General features: G+C 45.5%; 1 protein-coding gene and 1 pseudogene across 6 annotated transcripts in view; both read left to right on the top strand.

The window, feature by feature from the left end:
* ABLIM3 (actin binding LIM protein family member 3) overlaps positions 1-21,914 on the top strand; it is a 137,239-nt gene extending 115,325 nt beyond the window's left edge. For 2 of the 6 annotated variants that reach the window (XM_006150865.3, XM_014588738.2), the window contains 12 exons: positions 1,133-1,262; positions 2,016-2,114; positions 3,480-3,527; positions 4,965-5,099; positions 6,583-6,647; positions 8,639-8,786; positions 10,418-10,447; positions 11,024-11,082; positions 12,833-12,893; positions 13,549-13,556; positions 14,077-14,157; positions 19,841-21,914. In XM_006150865.3, coding sequence (XP_006150927.1) covers positions 1,133-1,262; positions 2,016-2,114; positions 3,480-3,527; positions 4,965-5,099; positions 6,583-6,647; positions 8,639-8,786; positions 10,418-10,447; positions 11,024-11,082; positions 12,833-12,893; positions 13,549-13,556; positions 14,077-14,157; positions 19,841-19,954 — 978 coding nt within the window. In that variant the 3' untranslated portion in view covers positions 19,955-21,914. Of the gene's footprint in view, positions 1-603; positions 634-1,132; positions 1,263-2,015; positions 2,115-3,479; positions 3,528-4,964; positions 5,100-6,582; positions 6,648-8,638; positions 8,787-10,417; positions 10,448-11,023; positions 11,083-12,832; positions 12,894-13,548; positions 13,557-14,076; positions 14,158-19,840 lie in introns of all 6 variants that reach the window. The other 4 variants (XM_006150861.2, XM_027772805.1, XM_014588739.2 and 1 more) reach the window with 4 other exon arrangements.
* Positions 21,915-23,517: 1,603 nt separating this feature from the next.
* Positions 23,518-24,159, top strand: LOC102499458 (coiled-coil domain-containing protein 25 pseudogene; annotated as a pseudogene).
* The last annotated feature ends 1,686 nt before the right edge of the window (positions 24,160-25,845 follow it).

Consider the following 25,845-nt stretch of genomic DNA (forward strand, 5'->3'; position numbering starts at 1 on the left):
TGGCAAAAATCTTTAAAAAAAAAAAAAAAAGAATTTGTATTTCTGACTTGGCCAATTAAGAAGTGGTGTCACAGTGGGCAGCATCTAGGCACAGCCATGATTTGCTGGCTGAGTAGCCCCTGCCCTCTTATTCAGGACACTGGATGTCCAGTTTACTGAGCACTGACTATTTCAACTCCCTTGTTGACGGCAGCAGCCGGCCCTTGCCTAGTCCTAAGCACTATCCTCATGAACCACAAAGGAGTGAAAAACCAGTAGAGAGACAGAGAAAGGTCATGACAGTATCTCTGAGCTTGCAGTAAGGAAGCATGCATCCCAGTCAAGACCCTGCCACTTCTCTGAGCAGCCCCACCTTCACATTCCCTCTCTGGGCTTTGGTTTTCCATCTGTAAAAGGAAGGTATACTCACTGCATTTCCTTTGTCATGACAGCTGTTCTGATATTCTGGAATTCCAAGTGAGACTATTATCTGGAGAGAGGTGCCAAGGGGCAGCAACAGGCTCCCCCTCTACTGAACCACTTAACCATGCTTTCCTTTCCTCTTGTCTTCCACTCTCTCCTGTCACTCCTTCCATGACTGCCTTCAAACTCTTCACTTCTAAGTCGCTGGGGACCTTATCGCCCTACTCCCAGGTAACTAAACTGATGTAGAATGAATTAACTTTAAATGATTGTGTCCTTTTTACTGACCAAGAGGAGCCCTGCTCCAGCCCTACCCAGCTCCTTAAGGGACCTGAACCCTTGTCCAAGGAGCTCTCCCAACTGGGGCAGAGATGAAGAGACACAGAAGCGTGCACTAAAGGAAGTGGCACTGGGACGAAGGATGGAAATGACAGGGGTAGAGGTGGCTGGGGGGAGGCTGGTGCATCTTCTTACCCAGAGATGGCCTCCCTCACGCTTAGTGTTCCCTGCATGCAGGACTAAGTCATGGGTTCTGTCCAAGAGAGGGGTCCAGAAACTCCTCTGCCACCCTCCTTGGGCTGTGCATGTAACTCAAGGAGGGATCTCTGGGTTTATGTTTCAGGCCCCAGAATCCCATGTTCCATGTCACACCCACCCCTGCCTGTTGGACCCTGAGGCCACAGGTCCACCTCACCACCAGCCTTGCTCACAGCCCCTCTTGCTCCCCTAGGACATCTATGAGAACCTGGATCTCCGGCAGAGACGAGCCTCCAGCCCAGGGTACATCGACTCCCCCACCTACAGCCGACAGGGCATGTCCCCCACCTTCTCCCGTTCGCCTCACCACTACTACCGCTCTGGTAAGGAAAGGGGGTTGCCCCAAAGGGAGAGGAAGAGCCAGGGGGACAACACACCCACTGAGTGTCCCTGGGCTGCAGTGACAGTATAAGGCTTCCCCAGGATTACTGTCAATGGCCTGCTAGAGGCCTGTGATCTTCCGGGTGGCTGGCTGGTCCTCACTGGTCCCTGAGATGTCTCTAGAAAAAATAAGGGGGAGACAGGCAATGTGGTGCTGAGAAATAGCCAGAAAGTGAGTGGTGAGCTGCCAGAAGAGAGGAGTGGCAGGTTGCCCAAAGGCCCTTGCAGGGGGAAGACTCCTCTATCATGTCCTTTGGCCTGCCCTATTCAGCGGGCAGAACCAGGAGACCAGAGACAGGCTTGTGCACTGGCCCTCATGAAACATCATGAAGCCATCCGCAGGTGCCCCATGGATGGGATGAGCAGGTGCCTGGATGAAAGAAGGCAGCAATTAAGGGAGGGGCCCAGATGGGGAGCCAGGATGCCATGCCCTCCTAAAGCTCAGTCGAGTTGATTGTTACTTCCCACAAAATCTGATTTTGGGGTCAGGCAAGGAAACAGGTCAAGCTTGTATCTGCAGATACGGTGCATGAGAGCACATGCTTCTTCCAACCCCAGAGCTGAGCACGCTGGGATGCCCCAGCCCCACCCATCCCTGCCGTCATCACCTCACTGCTCCCTTAACTGCCACTGTGATAATGCCTGTTTTCTCTGTGCCTCTGTTCTCTCTGGGGACCACTGCCTGCGTGCTCCAGGGCCTGAGAGTGGCCGGAGCTCTCCATACCATAGCCAGTTAGATGTGAGGTCCTCCACTCCAACCTCTTACCAGGCTCCCAAGCATTTTCACATCCCAGGTAGGCATGGCCAGCCCGGAATTCCTGGTATGGGTGCATGCTCCATGGGGTCGCTGAGCTCATTCAGTGCTTCACAGGCATCCAGGAGAAGCTGGTTCCTGGGGGTCCTTCGTAACCAGTTGCCCAAACTAACCTCATCCTCCAGTTCCAACATGCCTACAGTCTAGTCTGCTCACTTGACCAAACCAACATTATTCAGGATCACAAGAAAGAAGCTCAGGGAAGAAATGATGCAGGAAGTGAGAGTGAAATGCTTTCAAGTCCAAGGGCCGTGATAGTGACAGCAGTAACACGTAGTGGTGAAGGCCACAGGCTTTTGCATCAAAGCTCTTGGGATTGAATTCTAATCCTGCTACTAGAAGCTCAAGACTCTGGGCTGGTTACTTGCCCCCTTGAGTCTCTGTTCCATCTGTGCAGTAAGGCACCCTTCTGGGCCTTTGGGTGCATCTGTGCTCAACTCAGCCCAGATCATGCCTTCATGGTATTTATGTTCTGATGTAGGAAGATGATACATGAGTAAACAAATAAGTAAGAGGATAATCTTAGGTAATGATAGATGCTATAAACATAATAAAAAAGAAAAGCAGGGCATCATGAGATAGTGACTGCAGCTGGGCTAACTGGGGTGGTCAGAGGGCTTCTTGGAGGAGTTGACATTAAGCTAGAATATGAGAAGGAGTTAGCACTGTGAAGATCCCAGAAAAAAAGCATCCAACAGAGGGAACAGCAATATAAGTTCGTGTGACTGGAGGGAGTGTTAGGAGACAGAAGGAGGCCAGGCTGCATGGCCTTGGAGGTGTGCTTCAGACAAGGTCTTACCCTGAGCTACAGCAGAGCCAGGCCTAGACCCCAGTCTCCTAACACACAGCTCAGTTTTCCACTCCCCACATAATATTCCCTCTGAGAGCTTGTCTTGCAGTTTCATTTACACTCTTCTCAACCACCCTACAGGGGCTAGAGGGGCCCCATCTTGTCTGTTTTTGAGGGAAGGAAGGGAAACAAAGCTGAAACTTGTCTGAAGCATCTGGGGACTTTCACAGGGAATGATGTGCAGCCACTGGTGGAGGCAGTAGATGCATCCTGCATGGGGTTCTGCTGAGCACGCACCCACCTGCATGCCCGCCTTTCAAGCTGAAGTCCATTCCTCAGTACCATTTGAATCCATCCACTCCTCTCCCCCACCTCACTTGGAACATGTTGGGATAAGATTGGAAGTTCAATTTTGGAAGAGGAAGTCTACTGGGGGATAGAGGTGGCCCCTGGGGAAAGTTGCTGAGCATTTCTCTCTTCTGAAATCAACTGACCAAGCCTGTCTCCTTCTCTCTCCTCCTCCTCCTCACTATCCCTTCCTGGTCGGTTTGGCAGCTGGAGAAAGTAACATCTACCGGAAACCCCCGATCTACAAGCGGCATGGTACGGTCAGAGGCAGATAGGGCTTGGCCAGATACAGAGAAGGGGAAGTCATCCTTCTTGTAGATGGCTCTGCACAGGCCACCAGGAGCAACACAAGCAAGGCTGCAACTTGGTCCTTCTGGTTGGCTGTGTCCCAGTCACTCAGGGTGGCACTGGGAAGGAGTTTGGTGTCATTTCAAAAGGGCAAGCAATAATTCCTGTCCTCTAAATCCTCTCCCATCACCTTCCCATTGCCTCCTTACTTTGTCTGGTGTTCTAAATTTCATGATCAGAGAAATACTTGTACAATGCACAGACACCTGGGTGAGTCCCACTCCAAGGCCTTGATACTCAAAAACATTCATTAGTCACATAGGGTGCATACAGACCCTTCCTGAGTCTGCAGTGGAAGTGGACTGACCATAGGAGAATAGGCAAAACGGCCAAAAATATCAGCCAAGGAAGGCTGCTCAGGACCTGAGTCAAAGAGGAGACTGAAAGCTCTGGAAGCAGGAGCTGCTAGGGGAGGGAGCATATGCGGCCTACATCTTAAGACCTTCTGCAGCTCTGGCTCTATGGACTGTGTAGGACGTCTCTACGTTCCCTATAGCTGTCCCTGAGAAATGAGTGGTGCTCATTTCCTCAGCCCCATTTCTGCCCACCAGCCTCTTATCAATCAGTGGGCCATCCTAAAGTCACTGCCCTGTAAGTATATGTGCCTGTGATGGGTTTTTTGGTCATCTCTACCATGGACTTCAGGTGAAAGCTAGAAGCTGGATGGAACCTGAGCCAGCAGATCAATTCTGACACAGATGAGGAAACTAAGGCAGTAATAGTCAGGGTTTGCCCAGTGTTACAATTGAGTTAACAGTCTCTGCCAAGCTGGAACCAGAACTGAGTTTTGCTGAATTCCCGTGCGATATGTCTTCCTTCAAGCCATGTAGTCTCCCCAGACTGATGTGGCATTTCGAGATGAGAAAAGAAGGTTGACCTGATTCAGCATGTATCAAGTGTCTGCCTGGCAATTCCCACCCAAAACATGGTTCAAATTCATATCGAGGCAGACTTCTAACATGCTTGGAAGGTGAGGTTGGTGCTAGCCTGGGACATGTTGAGTCTTACATCAAGGAACCACAGCCTTGGTGTGGTTAGAAAAGACCTGGGAGTCCATGGAATGTGCTGGAAGGAGCCCTGGGCTAGGATCTGGTTCAATTCTGGTACTAACTTTCTGTGTAGTCTTGAGCAAGCCCCTCCACCTCTGGCATTCAGATTCCCAAATGTAAAATAAGGAGTTGGTCCCAGGGTGTTTACAGCTCCAGTGTTCCATCTCTCAGACCCACCTACCAAAAACCCTGAGCTTGAAGTGGCCTCACTCCCCTGGGCTGGAGCCTGAGAAAGGGTATACTGTCCCAGCAAGGACACGACTTTCCTGACACTCTCTCCTTGGGTCCTCTGCAGGTGATTTGTCTACAGCAACGAAGAGCAAAACAAGTGAAGACATCAGCCAGGCCTCTAAGTACAGTCCAGCCTACTCACCAGACCCCTACTATGCTGCAGAGTCTGAGTACTGGACCTACCACGGGTCCCCCAAAGGTAGCCCCTCCATGGGTCACTGGAGTCAGTCACCTGTGCCAGGGACACAGGAGGTCAGGACAGACAGTAATCCGCTTCTTCCCACAATCATTCTAAATACGAATGTTTATAGGGTGTTTACACTGGCCTTTTATCCATTTAACAAGCATGTATCAAGGGCTAGCCATGGGTCTTAGGGATACACTGGTGAGCAAAATAAATCAAGTACCTATCCTTATGAAGGAGACATGGGTCCCAACCATGAGAGGGAGGTGATGTGAAAGAAGTAGAAAAGCTGATGGCAGGGACACACTGTCTAGCCAGAAGATGACAAAAACTTCTCAGATGCAGTGACTCAGCTGCCAAAGTTAGGCTGACAAGGAGCTAAGTTAGCAGAGAGTGGAACAAATCTGAAAAGACCCAAGATATGAGGGCGGGTTCCATTACAAAAAAGGAAAGGCTGTCAGCCTGATTTGAGCTCATAAAGGGATGGAAACAGTGGAGGATGAGGGAGGAGGCCCCATGGGGCTTTGTGGGTTGAAGTATGGATTTTGGTTTTTATTCTAAACAGTGAGAAATTATTAAATGTAGTGACATGATCACAGCCATGCTTTTTTTCATTAAGTATTTTTTAATTGACATATATTAGTTGTTCATTTTTATGGGGTGCACATTTGGGGGGGTTGTTTGTTTTTTAGAGTAATTTTTGTTATAGGGTATGTGCGCTTGCTGGAGAGACAAGAGATGGAAAATGAGGAATCAACCCCCAGAAGGAGATGGCCACACCACAATCCTATCCCCTCCATTCTCCTCTTGGGACTTTGGGCACACATGCACATACGCCCAGCATGAGTTTCAAGCCTCCAGGTCTGGGACTTGAACTATGTCTCCTATTTGGGAGTCCATCAACATAACCATTATAGCATCTGCTGGTCCCACACATTTGTTTTTGATAAACTGCTTTGGCTAGAGGGTGAAAATGGGTTAGAAGGATGGAACAAGAAAGGATATAAGAGATGAGAGGCACCAGTGGGCACCCAGCATGGGTCTTAGAGGTCCTTAGGGCACCATCCCACTCAATGAGACAGCCCAAGCTATTTCTTTCAAGCAGGGGGAGGAATTTTCCACTTCAATTTAGCATACACTTTCACTAACTGTCCATTCTGAGTAAAGCCTCGTGGAAGCTCAGAGATGACTCATTACCCTCAAAGAATTCCCCACTTAGAAAAGGAGGTAAGACATAACTGTAACCTAAAGTGGGTGTTGATCAGTATCCACAGGAGATAGTGTCAGAAGCTATAAAAGCAGGAAAGACCCCTCCTGGCAGGCATGATGAGTATCTTAGACAAAACTACTTTAAGCAGAAAGAAAGACAAACAGAAAGAGAGAGACAGAAAGAGAAAGAAAGGGGAAGAAAAAAAAAAGATAGACAAACAACCTCAAGCCAGAGCGGGCTGAGTACATCCAGCACGCACTGGCACTCATCCTGTCTGTCTATTGGCAGTGCCCCGAGCCAGAAGGTTCTCATCTGGAGGAGAGGAGGATGATTTTGACCGCAGCATGCACAAGGTAAGATTACACCACTGGAAAAGATGCTTAAAGGGTAGGGGCTGGACAGTGGCACAGTAGTAAAACACAACACTTTGCGAGACTGACTCACATGGAAAGATTCCCAGTTCATGCCTGGAGACTTCCCTGAGTATGTTGGCACACACATGCCCATGACCTAGTGCAGACTGAAGCTGAGGGTGCTGTCTCTCTCTCTCTGTTCCTTTCTTTTGTCTCTCTCACCATGGAAAAAAAGATCAGCAAACACTTTTTTAGACTTTTCTTTTCATTTTTGCCAGAGGGCACATCCACTCACCGAGGAGAAAAGGAAAGACAGAGAGAATGGAAAGTGAGAAAGCACCCCATATGGAGGATGATCACACCATAATCCTTTCTCCTCCATTTCTCCTTTCAGGATTTTGGGCAAGTACATAAACGTGCTCAGCATAATTTTCAAGCCTCTAGATCCAGGATTCAAATTGCATAATCAGCCATGTGGGATCCTACCATGCCACAGGCAGGCCCTAAATTGTTTTTTAAAAGGTGCCTGAGGGCATAACATTGAGGATTTTTCATTTCCAAGTGAAGGAAACCAAATGCAAACTCATTTATGATGGAAAAAAGAAATGCACAACTTTGCATATTTGAAAAGTCAAATGGTAGGACTAGATTCAGTTGCTCAAAAGGAAGGGGAAAAAATGCCATTAAAGAAGTTGTCTCTCTTGGGCCATCTAGTGGCCTGGTGGGTAAGGGAACTGGATCTCACATGGCTGAACGTGCAAGTCCCAAACCCAGCCACTTGAATAACACACTGGGCAGCTGTGCATGTGTGCTTGCCCAAAATCCAAAGAGGAAAAAAAGAAATTCCAAAAGGAGGGAGAATTGGAGGAGAAGGTATTGCAGCATGATCATCATCCATGGGGGGAGGGGTGCTGCCTCACTTTCTTTCTCTCCCTGTCTCTATCTGTCTCTATTCAGGAAGTGCATGTTACCTCTGGCAAAATTTTTTTAAAAAATCTTAAAAAGTAAAAGTTGTTTCTCTTCTCTTCATGCTCAGACAGGCTCTTTCCAAGAAGTGGTAAGGGGTAAGCCTGACCCTATATGTTGCTTGTGGGACTGCAAAATAATACGGCAACTGTGGAAAAAGGTAGTTCCTCAAGAAATTAAATATTGAAACACCATATGACCTAGCAATTCAACTCCTAGGTATCTACCCAAAAGAATTGAAAATAAATACATGAACACCTGTGTTCATAACAGCACTATTCACAATAGCCAAAAGATGGAAACAAAACAAACACCCCTCAGTCACACAGAGATAAAGAAAATATGGTTTATCCATACACTGGAATGTTGTTTGGCCATAAGAAGAAATGAAGTACTGATACTGCCTCACATGGATGGATCTCAAAAACATTATGCCTAGAAGAAGAAGCCAGACACAAAAACTCACATGTTGTATGTTTTAATTGTGGGATTCCATATATGAAATATTCAGAACAGGCAAGTCCATAGACATAGAGCATAGATACTGGTGAACACTGGGAAGGGGAGAAAGGAATGGGAAATGACTGCTTAGTGGGTCCAGGGTCTCCTTTGGGAGTTGTAAAGCTGCATTGAAACTAGCTAGAGGTGATAGTTGCACACATTGTGAATAAATGGTTAATTTTAAGTTAGGTGAGTTTTCACCTGAAATGAAACAAACAAATGATAGTTATCTGCCCATCACTGGACCAGCCACTGTGGCCAGGGCAATATGATTCCATCGCTGGTCAGGGGCAGGCCTGCTTCTTGGTGCCCACCACCAGAGCTCCACGCTGAAAGGCCTACCTGGGGAAGAGAGATGAAGGCCCACAGAAAGTATGGGTGCTCCAAGAAGGGAAGGATGCCAGGAAGGCAGAAATGGCAGGGCTTTGCTCTAGAGGGTCCGATCACTCAGTCTTGCTCAAGCCTATTCCAGCTCAGGCTCCTTTGTTTTCCTCTGACCTCATCTTTCCCTTCCCCATCCCCAGCTCCAGAGTGGAATTGGCCGGCTGATTCTGAAGGAGGAGATGAAAGCCCGGTCGAGCTCCTATGCGGATCCCTGGACCCCTCCTCGAAGTTCCACCAGCAGCCGGGAAGCCCTACACACAGCTGGCTATGACATGTCCCTCAATGGCTGTAAGCAGGGCTCTGAAAGCCCAGTGGGGTGGGGGCACTTTCCTTGGTGACTGCCTGACTTTCACTGGATGTGCACTTTGAGTCAGGTACCCTGCATCTCCTCTCTTCTTCCTCACAGCAGTCTTGTGCAATGGATGTCATTGTCACCCCCACATTATTACAGATGGGGAACTGTCCCCTTCTGTGTAAGGCACAGAAGGCTTTGGTAACCTGCCCACAATAACTCTGTTTACAAGTGATGGAGCTCACTTAAACTGGTCCCCTGCCTATTTTTATAAATTAAGTTTTGTTTAGAACACAACTAGCTCCAAACTCTATCCCTTGGGCTAACAAATTGGGAGAGGCTGGCCACAAAGGTCTGCCCCATGTCCTCACACTTCTCCATCTCTGGCACTCCCTCTGGGAGCCTCACCTGAGCCTGAAATATAGATTTGGTGAGGGGTTGTATGGGGCACCAAATGAGACCATGCTAGGACCTGAGCAGCCGCTCTGTTATGGCTATAATTGCTCATCAGTTCAGTGTAAAGAAAAACATCTAATAATCTGAATGGCTCAAAGATAGAAGGCACCACTCCTGAGGTAGCGAGCCTCCCATTACTTGGAGGTATATAAGCAGAGGCTTCATTCAAATACTCTTCCTTTAGAGTCTCTCATTGTAAGCCCCTCCGTGTTCCTGGGCACACGCATGTACTTTGACTACCTCCTCCTTTTCTTACCCTTTTGATACTCAGTCCTACCAGGAAATATCATTTCAGATCAATGGCATTTGATACTTGATGCATAATAAGAGGTGTCACTTATTAAACTCCCATGTTTCGGGTATTACCAGACACCTTAACACTCCTGGTCCTCACATAAGACCCACTATGTAGAGGGATTCTTACCACCTATCTTATAGATGAGAGAACCAAGGTTAAGTTACTTGCCCAAGGTCAGAAAGTCAGTAAGTGACTAAGCAGACTCAGACCCAAATTGGAGTAACTCCCAAGAATATGAGATTTTTTCCTCTTCATCATGCTACACCTTGACTGTCAGTGAGACTGAAGATGATGGTGCTGATGAAGATCAGGCCAGTGTTATGGAGTGCTATATGTATGTTAGGCACTGTGCTAAGATACTCGTATCTTACTGTGTTGTGTTCTATCTTCTTCTTCTATCTTCTTCACACTGTGTGTGTGTGTGTATCCCTCATACACACACACACACACACACACACTCACACTCTACTGATGAGCAAAATGAAGTGTATTATGTAATTTGTTGAAAATCAGGTATCTGCTAAAGACAGAGCTGGATAAGCTGCTGCGCCTGTTTCCTGTCTGGCCACTGAGGAACACTGTTTTCAACCCCTGGCTGACTCTGGGCTCTGCAGTGTGCCAATGCTCAAAATTCCCCTCCATTCTACTGCATCTGTGCGCAGAGCACCTGCCCTGTACCAGGTGCTGGCTAGGAGCTGGGGGCCAGTGTGTGAGTTGGTGGGGATGGAGTACAGGTGCAACAGTTGAAACTGACCAAGGAATGGGAAAGTAGGTGCTGAAAGAGTCCTCTCCACCCCATGATCCAGGGTGGCCAGAAATGAGACCATGTCTGTCTGTCCCCATGGACACTGATCTCGAAATTTTCTCTTGCAGCCCCTCGGTCACACTACCTGGCTGACAGCGGTATGTTCTGCCTGCCTTCCTTCAGCCCATTGTGTCCTGTGAGGGCCACAGCTGAGTCAGCTGAAGTTCCCCACAGTGCTGATGACCATTCAACATGGCTGTGCCAGCACAGTCCTGATCTCCAATAGTCCACCTCATTGTATTTGTCAGATCTGGGCCTCACTGGGGATTCCAGAACCAGGGTGGCCATGCCCAATAGCTCTCAGGGAGAAAGAAAAACCTCATGCCTCTGCCACCCACCAGACGGGCTAGCTCTGAGCTTCACTCCAGTTCTAGGATCTTTGTCCAGAGTGACCATGGACACAGGAGTCCATAACAAAAGGACAGATGTATACAGGTCACGACCAAAGGGTGTATGAGAACATGCCTCCAGTGAGCCCAGAATTTTGCCAAAGTGAGATGCCCCTGAGACAGTCATCTTTCAAGTCTGGAGAGTATCAGGAAGTGTTGGTGGCCTCTAGGCCCCACCTTGCCACTGGATTGGGAGTAATATTGGCCATTTGTCAGCAGATGACTTCAGCAAGAGGGCCCCCTTGCTTGGAGCTCCTAATAATTGCTGTGGCCCCTTCTTTTCAGATCCCCTCATCTCCAAATCTGCCTCCCTGCCTGCCTACAGAAGAAACGGGCTCCACAGGGTAAGAGGGACTGTACTGGGGGACATTGCCCAAGGTGTTGCCCCATCCAACATTGGCTCACTATTCTGAAGATTACCATTTTAAACCCTGTTTTAGAGGAAATGGAGGCATAGAGCAGTGAGGTGACTGGTCCAAGCTCTCACACTGAATAAGTGGTAGAGTCAGGATTCAGGCCTAGACCAACTGACCCCATAGCCCACAACCATGTTCCATTGGCCTCTAGCCTGGCTTGATACTTGTGACATAAAAACCTTCATGGAAGCTGGTTTATAGGCTGAAAGGAGGCAAAAAATATGTCCTGTTTGCAATAACAGAGGCTGTGCAACTGGACAAATAATGGGGCACATGGCAGGATCATTGAGATCGAAGAGCTTAGGTGCTTTACTGAGCACCTAATTGCCAGGCACTGTTTTAGGGGCTGGGAGCCCTGCAGTGAATACATTTGCTGCTCCTGAAGAGCTCACATTTCACTTGGGACATGGACCATAAATGAGAAAATGTATGATGTGAAGTTGGGTAGTCAGAGGTGTTAGGATGGAAAACAAGGCCAGAGGTAGAGAGACAAAGGGATTGAGGGGGCTGAATTTAAACAAAAGCCCAAATGTAGAAAGGAACCTCACTTCTGGAAGACTGGCAAGAGTGATCCAGATGGAGGGATGCACAGCAGGGAGGGCACTATGAGCCAGTGTGGCCAGGATAGAGCGAGCAGGTGGGTGGTGTAAACCAAATCAGATTTTTTGGTTTTTCTTTTTTTTTTTAGAAATCTTTGCAATAGGGCACATGTGCTTGCCAAAGAGACAGAGAAAGACAGAGAGCAAGAAATCACTCCCTAGGAGGGATGGCCATGCCACAGTCCCTTCTCCACTCTCCTCTCAGGATCTTGGGCAAACACACACACACACACACACACACACACACACACACATGCACCTAGTGTGAGTTTCAAACTATCAGGTCTGGGACTTAAACTGCAGACAACCACGTGGGACTCTAGCACCTTAATCACTATTTCACCTGCTGGCCCACAGCTTTCTAACGGGATCTCTCCAGCTGTCATGTGAAATAGTCTGAGGGACTGAGATGGGAGCCATAGATCCATTCAGAGATTTTGTGAGGGCAGGGCCCACAAAAAGGATCAGATGCCCCTGGAGAGCAATCACTGGTGTTTATGACCCCTGCCCATTGAGGAACACACAGACCCTGCCTCGACATGCTGAGAGTTCAGACATACCTTCACCCAACAGACACTTAATACAAGCCTTTTCTAAATGCCAGTTGTTGGCTACTTAGAATCCATCAGTAACCAAAACAAAGATCCCTGCCCTTTGGAGTTTACATTCTTATCAGGAGAAACAGAAAGTAATAAATAGTATACAGGTTAAATCATATAGAATGTTTAAAGATAGAACTGTGGAAAAAAGAAAAAAGTTGACCAAGATAAGGACTGATAGTTCACAGAGGGGGCAATTTGTAATTTCCAGTAAGGCTTTTAGGACAGATTGTATAGAAAACCAGGTACAAAGCAATGAAAGAAGTCATTAGATGAAATTACTCAAATAAAAGGACACATGACACAGGGCCTACTAGGAACCAGGCACAAGGACAGCAGTGAGCTGAATTCCTCTCATTTAAGACTGAGGCTGCCAAGAAGGCCCATGTCCTACTGGCCCTGTGGGTATGGGTGTGTGGGTTCTTCAGGGAGGTAGAGATGAGCCTATCTCAGGCTAGCCTGGCTCTGTCTCCCCTGCAGACACCCAGCGCAGACCTCTTCCACTACGACAGCATGAATGCAGTCAACTGGGGCATGCGAGGTGAGTGTGGCCCTGCCAGTGGTCTACAGGAAGAGGGCCCCTCCTTGGACTTCCCAGATGTACTGTGTATAACAGTTGCTGGCCCTTCAGCAAAGGATTACTATGATTCTGTCCCCACCCTGGGCTCTCTCCACACCCCAAATCACTACTTCCTCCCTTGGCCCTGCCTTTCCCTCATCCTCTCAAGTCCCCAGTCTTGGGTGATCTCCAAGCCATCTGTCCCATCTGGGTTCCCAGAGACATCACAGAATCATTTTCCCTGTAGTGCTGAGCTGGAAATCCCCACCATCCCTGGTAGAGGGAAGTGCCCAGAGCCAGATAACATTGCTCCCAGTGAGGATCCATGAGCTTCGATGCCCTCTTCCAGTGAAACTCTCATGGCAGCCTCTACCAGCTCCACCAGAAGGCCCAGGCAGGAGGTCACACCAAATCCCTGAGGATTTCCCCAGAAGATAGAGGCTCTCACTGTGCTTCATGATCTTGGCTCACCCTGTTTCCCCTCTCCAGTCACCCATCATACTCATATCAGCCTTGCTTGTCCTCTAGGGACAGGCTTTCTGGGTAGTTAAGAGGAGAGGTACAGAAACCAGACCTCCTGAGAAACAAAGACTGATGGACTCCACTGTGTGTGTGTATGTCTCTTTTCTCTCTACAGAGTACAAGGTAAAGGACATGATATACCCTGGGGGTCTCCAGAATTCATAGAGCTGCTACACTGGGGACCAGCAGAAGGAGACAGCACCTTCTATGCAGGGAAGGGAACATAAATAAATAACCCCATCAGTCCTTTCAAGACAAATATTTCCTGTCCCTCCTTGGCCCACTTTCCCTGTAATAGGTCTCTTGCCTACTGAAATCAGGCAGCTCCCCTGTACTCAAACACTCAGGTGGCTTACCAATCACCCAATATTAGACACTTACTTTCAGGAGACCTTGTGCTATATTAATGCCAAATGCCACCAAGCTTATCCCTAGCAGTAGTAAGAGAACTTTTGAGGGCCTTGCCTATTGACAGAAGGTATTTTAAAGTTGCTGGGCAACTCCAAAATGTGCAGACCCAGTCCTTCCTCCAGACTTCATCTCTGGCCCTTTTTGAATAGAGGGGGGAGCCCAGATACAAAGTATAGTTGAAAGAGTGAAGCCCACCACCGTCGCCAAACTGGAAACCCTCCTTTCACCTTAGATCTACCCTTACGAACTGCTGCTGGTGACCACGAGAGGGAGGAATCGACTGCCCAAGGATGTGGACAGGACTCGCTTAGAGGTAAGTCTAGGACACTCAGAAAGAACCTTTGGGTTTGAAGGGATTCCAGAAGTTTCTTTATCTAAGCCAGCGTGGGAGATATGGGTGGAATGAATGCCTTTAAGGTCACACAGCTTGATGAAGAAGCAGAGACTTGAACCAACTTTCTCAGCCCAAGCCTGTTCCATGCTGCTCTGTGCTGCCTTCCCCTCAGTTTAGCAACTGTGGTGTGCAGCCAGTGTCCTCAGTTGGGGCAGGTGCACCTACAGATACAGGAGGAGAGAGAGATCTGGCTCTGCCCTTAGGGAGGGCCTGCATCTCAAGATTGCACAAAACACTAGTGCTTCTGATGGGAAAGGGTAAGGGAGAAAGGGGAAGGCTGCCCTGTATAGACAGCAAAAGCATAAATAAGTCTTGAGTCAATCTCTCTAGGTCCACACTCTGATTCTTTCATCTCTAGGTGGGCAGCTCTAATCAAGTGACTTCACTAAGCCTTTGCTTTCTTCTCTGTAAAGTGAAGGTGACTGTAGTGCTTCCTCCAGATGCCAAGAGAAATGAATGGGGCAATACCCATAACACAGGGTCTAGCAGGGTACTGAGTACTAAGTACTCCATACATGTTAGAAGCTGTTATTCTGAGATGACCACTGTGCTGGCTGACACAGGCTTGCAGGAAAAGGAAGGCTATGGATGGGCTTTGCAGGCAGGCCAGGATTGCAGGAATAGAGAATGGAAAGGGACCATCAGGAGTGGTGGAAACAGCATAAATAAAGTGCAGAAGTGGGCTGAGCAAGGCACTAGGCATTTGAGCAGTCCAGTCCACCTAGCATGCCATTCAAGTTCTTGGTCACTTCTGCCTGAGAGCACACTCTGCCCTTTATAGCCCAGAACTTCTCCCTGCCTCTCCTTCTCTCTAGAATGCCCCTCTCACCCTTCAAGTTCCTACATTAGCAATCCCTGTGCTCCAAGTCTCCTCCACCTCTCCCCAGGATGGGTCATTCACCTCTCCCTCCAGCCTCCCCCAGTCTTGTATCCAGAGTGCAGATAATGAACCTCTCACTCTCCTTAGTATTTGATTTGACTGATACATTTCCTCTGAAATTATTAGGGGCAAAAATAGCACTGGAAGTGGTGTCAGGAAATATTCGTGGAGTTGAACTCAGACTTTTGAAAGAGGATGCTCTGCACTCCTCAGGAAAAGAGGGTAGGAGCCCCCTTGACCTCATGCTGAGGAATTTGCTCAGGGTAGAGGACTGGAACAGAAGAATGCCAGCAGGCCAGGAATCTCTATGAATCTCCAGCTTTAGTGTGCTGGGTTAGCAGCTTGAGCAAGTGGATGAGTCTCTCCACATCCATAACAAGGGCCTCCTTCTTTCACCACCTCCAAGTGAGCATCTCTGGTGCTGAAGGGGACAGCTCCCAAGGCAGCTCAGTGGAAGCAGCACCAACAGAGAGAGCAGCTCAGGCCAGGGAAGCTCAACCTTTCCTGAGCATCAGAATCATCCAGGGAGCTCTATAAAAATACCATATAAGCATCTCACCCTAGAGCAGTTAAATCACAAGCTGGGGAAGGAACTCAACCATCAGTTTGTTTGTTTTTTCAATTAACCCAAAAATTGTATGGTGTGGTTTTTCAGCACATTTTAAAAATGTATACGTAAGTCTTTCTAGTATGAAAAAATTAAATATATGAAAGAGAGAAACTAGCAGCATACGTATGTTCACTACTCAGATTCAGTAATGTCAAGAGTTTGCTACATTAAATTGTATGGTGTGGTCTTTCAATGTGTAATGATGAAATCAGGATAACTTTCATATCCGTCATCTCCAACATTTATCATTTATTCGTGTTGGGAACATTTAAAGAAATCCTCTTTTCTGGCTAACTGGAAATACATAATAACTTACAGTTAACTGTAGTCACCCTCCTGTGCTATAGAGCAGTAGAACTTACTCCTATTCACTGTAACTTTGTGTTTATTAGCCAACGCCTCCCTATCTCCACCAAATCCCTATCTTCTCCATCTCTATAGTAACTAATATTCAACTCTCTACCACTATGAGGTCAACTCTTTCAGCTTCCACTTGTGAGCGAGAACATGTGCTTTTTCTTTCTGTGCAGGCTTATTTCATTTAACAGTATTTTTAAAGCTTTCAGGAATTTCTAATCTGTAGCCTGAGCTGAGACCACTGGTCTAAAAACACTGTCTTAGTCCCATGCACCAGTTCAGGGAAAGGACTAAAGAAGAAAGACTCTGATCCTGTCTTCAAGAAGCTCAGAGTATAAATATTCATTCATCCCACAAATAGTTATTCGATGTCTATTGTATTAGGTTGTCTGAGAAGTGATGATGTATTTTTCTTTGTTTTCCTATGCAAAAATGCATCATGACTTTTTTGACAACCCAATGTATGCCTCGTACTGTTGAAAGTGCTTGTAACATATCAGTGAACAAAACAGAAACCTCTACCTTTTTGAAGCTTGTATTCTTGTGTGAGGAGACAAATGTTAAATGACACAAATAATAAGTAAATGATAGAAGATATTAGAAGATAACAAGGGTTAAGGAAAAATGAGAGCAAATGAGGGGGATCTGGAGTCAGAGAGAGAGGGGTTTGCATTTCAAATAGGGTAATCAGAACAGGCCTCATTGAAAATGCTACATGTGAACAAAGATTGAAGCAGGTGAGGGAGTGAGTCATGCTTTCATAATAAGGGAAGAGCAGGTGCCGAAGCCCTTACTGCAGGAGCAAACCTGGTGTGTTTGAGGATGGCAAGAAGTAAATGTCACTGGATCACAGGAGCCAGAAAAGATGAGGAGATAAAGTCAAAAGAAATGGAGGATAGGTCACACTATGTGACAAACACATGAAAGATTATTGCAACAGTGAAACCAAGTAATGATAGAGTGCTGAGCATCCTCTCCTCCATCTAGACAGAATCCATGAGGGTACTGGACGCTCTCATTTTCCAGAAGAGGAGACTGAGACTCAGGAGTAGTTAGGTAATTTGTTCAAGATCACTTGCCTGCCCTAAAAACTGTGCTCTTAATCATTCTACTTTAAAGTCTGTGATGAATGTTAAACAGGCAAGGGTTGGCATTAGCCCTGAGAATTCAAGGAAGGAAGGAGGTCCAAGTTGGACCTTAGGAAATGGGAAGGAATAAAGACTTGGTCTCCTCTGTGTGTGTTCTATCTGTAGACACTTTACCTGTGGTTGAGTTTACCTTCCTTTGTATCCAGCCTCCTAAAAAGGACTTCCCACACAGGAGAGAAAACTAGCTAGAGAGTTACAGTAACCACCAGCCTCCATCAATAAAAGAACAATGAAGAGCAAGTGACAGTTGCCCTCAGTCTTTACTATGGAAGAATCAGAGCAATCCCACATATACAAACTACTTTGCAGCACTCACTTGAACAAAACAAATATGGACATGTCAAAACATGAAAAGGGAATGGATGGGTATTTAAGGGGCCTAACAACCCAATGTGATATGCGGGTGCTGTTGGATCTTTATCAAAACAGACCAGCTATAAAAAGACACTTTTGAGACAATTGGGGAGATTATATTATGGACAGAAACTAGGTAACTCTGAGGAATGATTGTTAATTTTGCTTAGGTTTACTCATAGCATTATGGTTGCATGAGAACATATCCAATATGTTTTGAGATACAATACTCGAGTATATAGGAATGAATTGGCATAATCTCTAGGCTTTGCTCTAAATAGCAAAGGGCCTGCCTTATAGCCTGCTGGTTAAGGGAGCTGGATCCTACATGGCCAACTGCATTTCAAATCCCAGACTCAATGACCTGAAAAACATACCGGCTATTCATGTCCCAAATCCCATCAGTATAGAAAAATGGAGGAGGAGGGACTGCAGCATGACCACATCACATGGGGTGGAGGTTTCTCCTTCTCTCTTTCTCTCTCTCTGTCTCTCAGTCTCTCTCTGGTGAGAACACATGCCCTTTGGCAATAGAAAAAAAATACTTCAGCAAAGAAAAAATGAAACATATATTACAAATTCTTGATACTACTGAATCTGAATAATGGATATGTACCTGGTACTATTTTTTATGCTTTTTTCCTTAATAGAAGACCTATGAATTCATTTTTAAATGGGATTTTCCAAAAGGGGCAGATATAATGCACCACATTTGAAATTAGAAGACCTGGCTTTTTATTTCAGCTCTGCTATTTATTCAACCTCCTTTCTTTCCTTCCTCTCTCCCAGGCAAGTCATTTTAATTCTCTGAGTTGGCGTTTTCTCATTTTTCAATTGGATAAAAATAATTTCTCATTTTTCAGAGTGGCCAGAAGGATTACATGAGAAAAATGAGGATGTAACTATTGAGCATAATACAAATGTGATACAAGAAATTGTTGGTATTAAGAACCATTAAGCACGGAAAAAACAATTCAAAGTCATCAGTGGCCAATGATATCTATCAAAATTATCAAAGTTATCTTTGCTTGAAAATCTGGAAATGTGGCTAAAATATTAGTTTACGGTAAAAAGTAAGCCAAAGAACTAGACAATTTTTGTGTGCCTATATGCATAATTCTTATCAAACTTCTTTCAATTTTACTTTGAAAAATGTCAGACTTTCAGAAAGTTGCAAGACTAGTAAAATAAACATCTCTCTGCCCTTTACCTAAATGCAGCAGTTTGCCACATTTTAAGTGCTATATACCTTTAACTATAAAAGCATTGACAAGGGGCCAGCAAGTGGTGTAGTGGTTAAGGCACTGTGGCCAACTGTGGGTTTAGTCCTGGACCCAGAACTTGAAACTCATGTCAGGTGCATGTACATGAGTGCCCAAAATTCCAAGAGGAGAGTGGAGGAGAAAAGATTGTGGCATAACCACCCCCCTGGGAGGTGATTTCTCATTTTCTATCTCTGTTTCTCTCCCTCTTTTTCTCTCTCTCTCTCTCTCTCTCTCTCTCTCTCGTGAGTGCCCATACCCTATAGCAAAAACTCACACTTTGAGATTGCTTTAAAGAGGGAGAAAAGAAGGGTAGAAAGAGGGGATAATCCAGCATGGAATGTAGAGCAAGTTTTAATCATGTACCATGCTTGTTTTTATTAAGACAGATAAAAGGACTTTTCAGTGGGCCAAGGAAAATTAGCAGTAATTTCTTTTTCATTAACTAGACTGATATCCATCCTTCCTGATTATGTGTAAAAACATTAATAAGAAGTTACTTAGGAGGCTGAGACAGATGGATCATGAGCTTGAGGCCATCCTGGTCAATACAGTGAAATCCCGCCTCTTAAAAAAAATACCAGTAAGAGTGAATGCACCCTAAAATCTTGCACTTGCTTCCCAAAGGGGAGTGGGACAGCATTATAGCATACAAACTTCTGGAAATACATACTTAGAACAGGAACTCAGAAAGATGAGATCAACCAGAGAGCACTGAGGGAAGGTTAATCAAAGCATTAAGTTCCTGAATTATGGGCAATGGAGGCCTCACTAGTAAAATCAGCTCTAGAGGCCCCTTGATGGAAACACTCATTTTCACATTCATTCATTCAACAAATACTGCATACCTGGGGCAGACACTGTGCCAGTATGAGGCACAGGGCACCCTGAGGGAACACCCAGTGACCTCTGCTGCTTCTCCTCACCCCCAGTGACAGCTCACATCCTCACATGCTGTTCTCTCCCTGCACCTCCCCCCATCTCCTCTCAGCGCCACCTGTCCCAGGAAGAGTTCTATCAAGTCTTCGGCATGACCATCTCCGAATTTGACCGACTGGCCCTCTGGAAGAGGAATGAACTGAAGAAGCAAGCCCGGCTGTTCTAGGCAAAGGCTCTATAAATATATATGCATTTATATAAAGATATATGTGAAATCTCTATACTGAAGCTCGGTATAATCCTCTCTTGTGTATAACAGGACATGCTGCCTGCCATGAGACTTGCTCTTCTGTACTGTCAGGCAAGCCCACATCATCGAGATATTTTTATGCTCCTCACTTTCTCTTTTCTAAGTGCTGTGGGACCTGGGAAGGGATTTGAGGGGACTCCGTCCTTTTATTGGGGATCTTTTTTATACTGAAACATCTATTCTAACTTGAGTCTCCCAAGGTCCAACACTCTTTACTAAAAAAGGTGCCTGAAGTCTCTCTTCTCTCTGCTTCTTGGCCCTTTCCTCAAGGCTCCAGGGCTGATGCTGACCATGCAGTCTTCACTCTTTATTGGCCCAGGGGGGTGGGAGGGCTTCTGTGGGAGGAACTGCATTCATCTCCCAAAATCACTGAGCACCCTTAAGAGCCCGCAAAGAATCTTCCCAACACCTCCACTTAAGAGCTCAGTGTCCTCGGGGGATGATGCACTACAGTGTGAGCCTCAAACCTACTCATTCCACCAGTACCCAAAAGTGGATAGGGCCTTGGCCTCTCCTCAGCCCTTCAACCCTTCTTCTTCTGCCCTAGATCCTAACTTCTCCCTTGTCTAAATCTAGAGCTCGTAGTAGGAAGAGAAAAAAGGCACTTTCCTTCCCTCCAACACTTTGAAACTGCCCATTTCCATGCCCTGAACCTGAAGACCCGCAGGAAAAGAGAGGAGGCTGGAAGCAAGACAGAGATCAGGGCACTTACTATAATTGAAGCTGCAGGACCTCTTAGGATCCTCCCTCTCCCTCACTGTTCCCATCACCTCCTGACTTTTCCCCCTTTCCAGGAGAGGCCCCTATTACAGCCTGTATTCTTCAGCCTTATTTCTATCTATGTGCCTGACAACTCAACACCCACAGGGCTACTGTTCCCATCATAGCACCAACTGAACAACTAGACAGACATTCTAACCACTACTCTAGAGGCAAAATAAGCCAGGACCTTAAGAAAGGTTCTTGGTCTATGCCTGCTGGTCCTTGGGCCACCAAGGTCATAATAGTGAACTCCCCCAGTCCTTGGCTCCTTCTACAAAGTTGTCTATGTTTCATGGCAGAAACTTTTGAAAGACCAGCTGTTTATGAGATTCCAAAAATGAAGTGTTGGCCAACACTGACCATGGTCACCCTGGATTTCCCCAGCAGCTGCCTTACTCATGAATTGGTGATTATTTGTTGGAGATGCCTTGTGCTGGACCATTTTGAGATTCTGGAAGAAAGATGAAGAAGTGGAAATGACAATTGTGACTCTCAAGAGGCTGGTGATGTAACATGACATATGTAGAACTGACTTTAATTCAACAAACCCTCACTGAGCACCTGCTGATGCTGAGCACCTTCTGAATACTGAGCACCTAATGGGGGAGGGGGAGGGGACACTGGGAAGAACAAACATGGGCCCCATCTCAGGGGCATGCCTGGTCCTAGAAGGTATTGAGGCATAAAGCCAGACATAACTATGGAAGGCAGAAAGTGATAGAAGGCATGAGAAAGTGTTTTGGACATGATTATCAAGGAATATGCAGTTAGTTCAGACCAAGGAAAGATTTGGGGAAGAAACTGCATTTGAGCAAAATTCAGGAAGGATTTTTATAAACTGGGAGTAGACTGTAAATTGACAGGGTGATGGAGTGAGGGACCCAGAAGGGAAGTCTAATATACTCTCTTTGAAAATGTCAAGCCTTCCTGCAACTTCTCTTTTTGGCCAATGTCTTTCATCTTTCCTGACCCTTTAGAAATGTCCCCAGCCAGATGCAATCATTGAAACTGCCTCATTATCACTGGTTGAGAACAACTTGGCGAGATTGAAGGGCTTTTGTTATTGTTGTTGGATATTTTTGTTTCCCATAAAAGCACATCATTTCAACCCAAACCTGTGTCCTGTTGTTTCTAGTATGAGTATAAATGACTGACATGGGAAGAGACTAAACCATGTGTGTTTCCCAAAATAAATCACCCAGAGAGCAGCCATTCTTTTGGCTTCTCCTACTGTAAATGAGAGAGTTTGAAAAGGTAAACATAAACCAGAATGTAGAGTCATTCTAATACAAAGAACAAATAAAGTTCTACAAACAATAGTAGTTTCACATTAAATACCAACAATAGGCCAAGTTCAGTGTGAGGGCAACACCCATCATCTAATTTAAGCCTCTTTAACAACTCACAAGGTAGCCATTAGTAATATCTCTATCTCATAATGAGGAAACAGCTTTGGAGAGGACACTTAAGTACCACTGTAGAGCCAGGACTCATTTCCAACCTGTCTAGAGAGAACTTATCACTCTTAGTAGGCAGAACCTTTCAGCTACATGAAAAGACCATCTTAAAGATGTAGTCAACCACTGTTCAAATCCTAGACCTGGAAACTTCAAACTCACACTGGGCTTATGCACATGAGTATCCAAGATCCCAAGAAGAGAAGGAACTGCAGCGTCGCCATTCCCCGTCATGTGAGTGGGAGGGGAATTCTCACTTTCTGTCTGTCTCTCCGGCAAGTACATGCACCTTCTAAATATCTCTCTTTAAAAAAAAAAAAAAAGTGGCTTCAACAGTGAGGACACACATTGTCTTGCACAACCAAAAGGCCAAGGTACAGAATTGGTAAATTCAACAGCTTAGTGATATAGCTCAGAGCTAGGTTTTTGCATTTCATCCCTCCACTATCCTCAGCATGTTGGCTTTTATCCTTAGCCAGTGTGGACTTCCACACTTACGAGAGACTGTTATGCCTTCAGGTATCACATCTTCATTGAACACTTCAAAACAAAACAAAAAGAATTTTTTCTATTTTAATCAGAAAAACTTCCCCAGAAGTCCTCAAGAAACTTCTGCTCATGTCCCAACTGGTCAAAACTAGAGAGTACGTCCTTGTCTATCCTGCAGTGCAGGCTGGAAAACTTGAGTATTTGGCATTTTCAGCCTCTGTAGTGGGAGGTGGGCCTCCTGCCAACGGGAACCAAAAGATACTGGCTAGAAAAGAATGACCACTAAAGAAGCAAATCAGAGTGTCCCACTGTGTCATTTAAAAGGCTCATGTTCTGGGCCAGCAGGTGGGATGGTGTTAAGGCTCTGGATTCCCACATGGTGCACAGCAGTTCCAGTACCAGAACTGGTAGCTTGAAAAATCATGTTAAGCACATGTGCATGCATGCCCAAAATCTCAGGAGGAGAGTGGAGAATCTCTCCCCCAAAAAAGAAAGAAAGAAAGAATGGAAAAGAAGGAATTGTGGTGTGGTCATCTGCCTCCCCACCCCAGCCCTGGGAGTGATTTCTCACTTCCCCATCACTGTCCAAGTCTTTCCAGCGAGCCAGGTACCCATGGCAAGAAAAAAAAAAAAATCAAAACTCAAATTCCTTCCCTTGTAGACTCACAATGCACATTGAGAAAGTCCCAAGAAGTCCTGCAGTACCTTCTTTTAATCAAGTATTTCATAAACTAATTTGACATAAATCCTATTTAAGAAATGCTAAACTTTATGACGCCACAAGATATCCGCCGGAAGTGCATGGAGGACTTCCGGGGCATAGGCAGTCTCAGTGCTCCTGATATTCCCAGCTTCCAAGTGGTGTGCTGCTTGCTACGAGCTCCAGTCGCAGGGCACGCAGCCGCCATGTTCTATTTCTCTTACAGCAGCTTGAATTCATTTGCTTACACTTTACATGAGAAAGGATAAATATGACAAGGAAGCTCTAATGAACTATTGCTGGCCTGAAGATACTTGGTTTCACGTGAACAAACTCTCGGGCTCATTCATGGGTACCTTCCATTATCTGAGAGAGAGAAGACAGAAGACATTACAAAGGAAGTGCTGATGGGTGGTGCCCACCTTTTGAAGGCCAATTCTATTCAAGCCTGTAAGATGAACAACTTTAATGAGGTATATAGGCCGTGGTTTCATCTGAGGAAAATAGCTGACATGAATATGAGGCAAATAGGCTTTCACAAGCAAAAGGATGTAAAAATTGTGACAATGGGGAAAGAAGTGAATAATATCCTGAACCGATTAGAAAAGACCAAAGTGGAGTAGTTCCCAGATGTAGCAACAAAGAAAAAGAATGCAGAGATTGGGAAAAGAGGAATGAGGTAAAAGCCCAAATTCAGGAAATAAAAAGGAGAGAAAAAGAAGAAATGAAGAAGAAGGAAATGAATGAACTTGAGAACTAGTCATCACTAATGAAAGCAGAGAATATGTCTTCAAATCAGGATTGCAGTGATTGAGATGAATATATGCGAAAGGAGAAGACAGCTGTGAATGTAGACGTGAATGTAGAGACCACTGCAGATGTTTTGATTTCATCTATTGTTCTGAATTATAAAAAACAACCAATCAAAATTCTCCCTTCATACTCTACAGATACTCATTTGGGGCTTACAAAATCCTTTTTTTTAACTGACAGAAAAGGATTAGCTATGTAATATAGTTGCACTTGCGGAAAATGTACAACTTCTGGAAAGTGAAAATATTTTTCCAGAATATGTTTTGGTACCTCATGAAAGCTGGTTGCCCTTGTTTTTGAGTTAGACTTTAAAGTGAACCAATGCTGAAACGTATTTGTTGTTGTAATCTATCCCTGAAAATGGATGTCTTGGAATAGCTTTCATATTTTTTAAATCTCCTCATTTCTGTTAAGAATGTGTTGGGGGACCAGCAGTTAACATAATGGCTATGTCGCTGGACTCCCATGTAGTCAACCATGGTTCGAGTCCCGGACCCGGTGGCTTAAACTCACGCCAGGCGCGTGTGCGTGTGTGCCCAAGATCCCAAGAGTAGAATGGAGGAGAAGGGATTGCAGCATGGCCATCCCCTCTGGGGGGTGATTTCTCGCTTTCTATCTCTCTGTCTCTCTCTGTCTGGCGAGCGCACATGCCCTATAGCAAAAACCTCTCCAAAAAAAAGAAAAAGAAAGAATGTGTTGGGACCAGCAGATGGCATAATGGTTACATCGCTGGACTCCCAAGTAGTTGGCCGCAGTTTGAGTCACAGATCCAGTGGCTTAAAACACACCAGGCATATGTATGTGCCTGCCCAAAATCCCTAGAGGAGATCAGGAAAGGGATTGCAGCATGGCCATCCCCCCTGGGGAATGATTTCTCACTTTCTGTCTCTCTGTCTCTCTCTGATGAGGGAATGTCCCCTGTAGCAAAAATCTCTAAGGAAAAAAAAAGAAGGTGTCAGTGAACAATACATGAAATGGTCCCCTGTCCCTGACCTCCTGGTTAGGGAAAAAGGCATATTGGTTTTGCAAATGAATGTGAGATTTTTAGAAGATTGCTGGCTTTAGCATTCATATTTCATGGTGTCATCTGAGTCTATTACTGCAGTGATCCTCAGCTCTCAGCTTGTCCCAGCTTCTGTGTCCTTGCTGTCTCTCCATCTTCTTAATAAAATCATTGCATTTTAAAAAGTGGAGGATATTAATCAAGTTTGAGCTTTGTGGCTTTTGTTACCTGAGTACCAAGTAACCCAAGCCACATTTGTGACCAGGCACTGAAGTCATTTCTAAGCAATAAGGGGGAAATATTATAGAAAGGAGTGCCCCGTAAATCATTCATAGTTTTTGGGTTTTGTCTTAGGATACAATATAAAACAGAAGTTCACAGTGCAATTATGATTTTTAGAAAGGATTATGCATTTCACTAGCCAGTCAAGTAATTTGTTTCCTTATCTTGAAATAATGCTTATATTGAGTTGTCACCCCAGAGTTCATAATTCTCAATGATAGACTCAGTAACTCAAAATGTAGCATTACTATTCATTTAAACCTCCTGTCATCCAATATAATTCTTTTTTTTTTTTTTTTTT

Source organism: Tupaia chinensis, unplaced genomic scaffold (assembly GCF_000334495.1).
Source record: "Tupaia chinensis unplaced genomic scaffold, TupChi_1.0 Scaffold000303_1, whole genome shotgun sequence".
Lineage (NCBI taxonomy): Eukaryota > Metazoa > Chordata > Mammalia > Scandentia > Tupaiidae > Tupaia > Tupaia belangeri.